The 6000-nt window shown below is 39.6% G+C and overlaps 2 protein-coding genes across 4 annotated transcripts in view; one reads left to right on the top strand and one right to left on the bottom strand.

The window, feature by feature from the left end:
• The window catches only part of LOC123760748 (uncharacterized), a 165566-nt gene that overhangs the window by 41400 nt on the left and 118166 nt on the right, over window positions 1–6000 (top strand). The window lies entirely within an intron of this gene.
• LOC138366951 (uncharacterized) overlaps window positions 450–6000 on the bottom strand; it is a 9754-nt gene continuing 4203 nt past the window's right edge. The window contains exons 3-5 of the mRNA XM_069328298.1: window positions 5234–5326; window positions 4316–4362; window positions 450–1555 (exon numbers count right to left, since the gene is read on the bottom strand). Coding sequence (XP_069184399.1) covers window positions 1526–1555; window positions 4316–4362; window positions 5234–5326 — 170 coding nt within the window. The 3' untranslated portion in view covers window positions 450–1525. The remainder of the gene's footprint in view (window positions 1556–4315; window positions 4363–5233; window positions 5327–6000) is intronic.

Genomic DNA, 6000 nt, shown 5'->3' on the forward strand with positions numbered 1-6000 from the left:
AGGCCTCCACCCCCAGGAAGCAGCCCGTGACAGCTGACTAGCACCCAGGTACCTATTTTACTGCTAGCTAACAGGGGCATAGGGTGAAAGAAACTTATATTTAAACTTATATATTGTATTATACGGTCTTATTGTATTATCAAGTCGATGCAAGATAACGATACGAGACCTATATCTTTCCAACATAGAAGCAAGCTGTAATCAAGAATGACGAGAAATGTAGTACAGTACTACCAGTACCATTACAGTACCACCAGTACCATTACAGTACCACCAGTACCATTACAGTACCACCAGTACCATTACAGTACCACCAGTACTGTAATGTGTCAGCTACACAAACAGGGGCAGTACCTACACTGACGGTACACTGACGGTACAAATAATTCACCGTCACAATGCCAAGATCACAGGGAAATATTATGAAGGATTTATTAAAAATAAAACACTGTCAAATGCAAATTTATTTAACGAATGCATGAAATACAGACAATTGCATACTGCACGGTAATTGCAAATGAAGCAGCTGTGGTATACTGGTTGGGTTTAAAGGTCGCCGAATGAGAGAGATTCACGTTGCTGCTACAGGATGCTGGGTGCTGTTGAAGAATGCTGCTGTTCTTACTGCTGCAGTACGCTGTTCTTACTGCTGCAGTATGCTGTTCTTACTGCTGCAGTGTGCTGTCACTGCTGCAGTATGCTGTCACTGCTGCAGTATGCTGTCACTGTTGGAGTATACTGTTACTGCTGCAGTATCCTGTCACTGCTCCAATATGCTGTCAGTGCTGCAGTATGCTGTCAGTGCTGCAGTATGCTGTTACTGCTGCAGTATGCTGTCACTGTTGGAGTATACTGTTACTGCTGCAGAATGCTGTCACTACTGCAGTATGCTCTCACTGTTGGAGTATACTGTTACTGCTTCAGTATACTGTCACTGCTTCAGTATACTGTCACTGCTGCAGTATACTCTCACTGCTGCAGTATACTGTCACTGCTTCAGTATACTGTCACTGCTGCAGTATACTCTCACTGCTGCAGTATACTCTCACTGCTGCAGTATACTCTCACTGCTGCAGTATACTCTCACTGCTGCAGTATACTCTCACTGCTGCAGTATACTCTCACTGCTTCTTTTATTGATATGTTAATCACATTGTTCTTGTTATTCTTCTTGTTTAATGCTTCATCTCTCCTTCCTCTTCATCAGCCTCAACCTTCATATTCATTTCGGTTTAATTAATAATTTTTTTTGTAATTTTTTGGTATTATTTGTATGCTATTTATTCATTTTAATGTTAAGATTCTATACACTAATTAATGAGGAGTAAAGTGGTGGGCAGAATCCTGTCAGGTGGTCGTTGATTGGTCAGCAGGTGGAGGGCAGCCGTGACGTCATGGTTAATTAGTCAGCAGGTGGAGGGCAGCCGTGACGTCATGGTTAATTAGTCAGCAGGTGGAAGGCAGTCGTGACGTCATGGTTAATTAGTCAGCAGGTGGAAGGCAGCCGTGTGACGTCATGGATGAACTACCTCCCAGCTGGAAAGCAACCGGTGTTCTGTGGGGGGGGGGGATGTGTTAGAACACAACCTAACAATATTGTGAACACACAACTAACATATTGTAACAAGGTCAGACAATTTGAATTGTTACAAATATGCAAATTTCTCAAATTGGTTTTATTATAAATGTCAAATATTTTTAGCCTTAGCTTATTCATTTTATATTTTTATTTATCTATGGTTTAGTGGCATGTTTAATACACCAAGAGATGTGTGGTGTATTAAACATATAATACAGGGATTATACATAAACAGGGAGGTATAATCTGGTACTCGATGCGAGGAGCACTAAGAGTATACTTCAGTCCAGGAGTACGTGCAGGATTTAAAGTATACTTACTATTAGTTCAGTAAATTACAGATATCTAATGGTTTTCCAGAGGTCAATGGGTCTATCGCCCAACGCGAAATCAAGTTTAATCTGTTCAGTGCCCTTCAGTAAACAGCTAAGTTAACAAAACGAGTAACTTTACGTAAGTTTATCCAAATCCGGTGGCTGAGGAGAATGATTGACGGGGTTCACTCAAGTTGACAAGGGAGTAATACACACTCAAACTTGTATGCCGGAATATTGCCCCACTGGTAGGACAGTATTACCACAACAATCTGTTTATACCAGCATAATCAATGTAACCGAGTAATGTAATTTTTACCCACTCAGCTTAGTTATGAGAGGAACGCTAGGAACATTACTCACGCTTCTTGAAATGTTTTTATGATCATTATATATATATATATATATATATATATATATATATATATATATATATATATATATATATATATATATATATATATAGATATATATATATATATATATATATATATATATATATATATATATATATATATACCGCGAAATGCCCAAAAGGTTATTTGAAGACGTTTTCAATAATCTGTCTAAGCCAAAGGTTAAAGCAAAGTTGGGGGGGATATACTAGCCATTTTCTATACTTTGGAAGCATAAGCTATTAAAAAATAACACTCATGACCAAAGGACAAAAATTAAGTTACATTGTCTGTGATTTCTGACGGCCGTACAACTCTACGGATGTGCAAACCCACGTTACACTAACAAAATGAAACGTCGAATTCATTTTGAATATATATATATTATTATACTCATTTAATAAAGGATATGTGGTTACTATTAATTATTATAAATATTTTAAATTAAATAATCTGTCCTTAACTTTTGGACAGATTAATAGTTTTATATTTAATAAAGACAACCCGTTTTTAATTATTGTGAAGTCTCAAGAAATAAAAATGTTCATGGTAATTATTTGTAGTGATGCTAATGAACTCTAGCCAATTTTGAAATATTAATTTGACTCTTAAACTATTACAGCGTAACAAATGAATAGCCCATTAATACAATTAGTATATACATAAAAAACGAAAAAAAAAACGGACACTGAAAAAATGGGTATACAGCTCAGAGTTCATATGCCCTATATAAAAATATATACAGGGGATATATGCACACCGATATATGCACCCAATGTTTCGGTGTATATACACTGACAGTTTACCTTAGTGCTGGATATACGTCCAGGATTAAAGTATTCTCGCAGGATGATTAGTAAACTAGTGTCACGGTCTTAATAACCCACTTGAAGATGATAGGGCTTAACAAATTAAATCCAACCCACAAACCAAAGTAGAAAAAACTAGGAAGATATATATATATATATATATATATATATATATATATATATATATATATATATATATATATATATATATATATATATATATATATATATACAGCGAGCGATGTATCCTGCTTCTCGGTGCATATAACCTGAGAGTTAACGAAAAACATGACATATCTTCAAAACATGTATACTTGCTGATTAGTTAGTAAACTATTCTAGTATATCCTTAATAACTCTCACCACGTGTGATGGGCCTTAAGGTTTACATATATCGGTTTACATATGACTTATTGTGTAACATTTCTATGGGGTAGTTTGCCCATCACTTGACAAAATAATGCCAGACGCGCGCTGCTCCGGACATATTGGTGACGCGACGCGTGAGTTACTAGAGTCTCCCCTCAAAAGTGTACCGATCAGGTAATTTTAGGAGTGACCGCTCCTTTTAAGAACATTATTGTAATAGTTACATCATTCTTGCTACATTTAATTTGCATAACATATTCACGCCAGTTTGAAGCGGCAACATTATAGATGTACAGTAACGAGGCCGTTTACTGTTTACACCTTCGAAAAAAAAATGAACGACTGCGATCGAAAACGGGGATATGAGATTTATTGTAAACAATATTTAGAAAGGGGATAACTAATGTATTCGCTGGTCTGTCCTAACTGAAATGACTCCTAACTTACCAGTTCGTTACCCTTAATTTTTACTGACTTACCTTTCAGTATGCAGTTCTGACCACTGACTTAACTTTTCCTGAGCAGTATTGATGAATGACTTACATTTCCGTAAGTAATACTGACCAGTGACTTACATTACATTTCCGTTAGTAGTGCTGACTACTGACCTACGTGACCGTAAGTAATGATGTAGTCATGACTACTGACTTACGGTTCCCTATGTGGCAGTGACTAACATTTTCGTAAGTAATACTGACCATTGACGCGTTTCCGTAAGTAGTAAAGTAGTCATCTTAACTTAAACTTAAAGTAGAACTTAACAACTTAGAACTTAAAGTAGACCACTGACATAAGTTTTCCGAAAGTTGTATTGACCACAGACGTAAGTAGTATTGACCAATGACTTACGTTTCCGTAGACATCATTAATGCAGGTGATGGTATCATTACCACACGCTGGAAAAAAAGTTAAAATATATTAACCCAAATATGTATCGGTTAAAATTAAATTTATTTATACGGGTGTAAGATTATTCTAATAATGATTATTATTATAGGTATTTTATTATTATAAATATATTATTATTAATATTATTATTATTAATAATAAACTATTTATTTATTATATACACATACATATTGTAAGATCATAATTTTTTCTGCTGCATTATATTAGTAATACGGAGTCAAGGTGAGGAAGATGGAGCCACCTGTGTGTCAGTCAAGGTGAGGAAGATGGAGCCACCTGTGTGTCGGTCAAGGTGAGGAAGATGGAGCCACCTGTGTGTCAGTCAAGGTGAGGAAGATGGAGCCACCTGTGTGTCAGTCAAGGTGAGGAAGATGGAGCCACCTGTGTGTCGGTCAAGGTGAGGAAGATGGAGCCACCTGTGTGTCAGTCAAGGTGAGGAAGATGGAGCCACCTGTGTGTCGGTCAAGGTGAGGAAGATGGAGCCACCTGTGTGTCAGTCAAGGTGAGGAAGATGGAGCCACCTGTGTGTCAGTCAAGGTGAGGAAGATGGAGCCACCTGTGTGTCAGTCAAGGTGAGGAAGATGGAGCCACCTGTGTGTCAGTCAAGGTGAGGAAGATGGAGCCACCTGTGTGTCAGTCAAGGTGAGGAAGATGGAGCCACCTGTGTGTCAGTCAAGGTGAGGAAGATGGAGCCACCTGTGTGTCAGTCAAGGTGAGGAAGATGGAGCCACCTGTGTGTCAGTCAAGGTGAGGAAGATGGAGCCACCTGTGTGTCAGTCAAGGTGAGGAAGATGGAGCCACCTGTGTGTCAGTCAAGGTGAGGAAGATGGAGCCACCTGTGTGGAAGACAACACTCACTTGAGTTGAACACGCAGCGATGGATGACACCCCAGGTCATGTTGAGGTCACGCAGACACTGCTTGCACGCCACGTTACCGTCACACAGCTGCCCTGTAAGACACCCTGTGTTAGCCCGCGAGGTCCACTAGCACACATCTGTTGCCGCTTCACACATGGTGTGAAGCGGCATCCTACACTATCCTACCGTGACGCACCCGTGCGGTAGGACGGGTGCGTCACGGTAGGATAGCGTGATAGTGATGTTGTATTGCGTCTCTCACTGTGTTTCTCGTGTGTGTGTGTTGTGTGTGTGTGTGTGTGTGTGTGTGTGTGTGTGTGTGTGTGTGTGTGTGTGTGTGTGTGTGTGTGTGTGTATTTCTCGAGTGCACCACAACAGAGAAATCATACTAACATATATTAATGAGAAAATAAACTGGACCTCTGAGAGGACTCGAACTTACGAACGAAATAACCCCAGCCGCTGACACGAACCACTGCACCACCCTAACGCGGTTCTCTTTGGTCGCGGGTTCGAATCCCCTCCGAGCTCCAAGTGATTTTCACACAACTAATAATATTATTAGTAATGATATTGTTACAACTAATTACGTAACTGCTACCGCTAGTATTGCTGCTGGTGATCTGACTGACGGCAGCGTCCTGACTGGCAGCGTCCTGACTGGCAGCGTCCTGACTGGCAGCGTCCTGACTGGCAGCGTCCTTACTGGCAGTGAATGACGCCGGGCTGTGCCGTCACCGCCTCATGCAAGAAGTCTTGCCTCCTC

Source organism: Procambarus clarkii, chromosome 21 (genome assembly GCF_040958095.1).
Source record: "Procambarus clarkii isolate CNS0578487 chromosome 21, FALCON_Pclarkii_2.0, whole genome shotgun sequence".
NCBI classification, from domain to species: domain Eukaryota; kingdom Metazoa; phylum Arthropoda; class Malacostraca; order Decapoda; family Cambaridae; genus Procambarus; species Procambarus clarkii.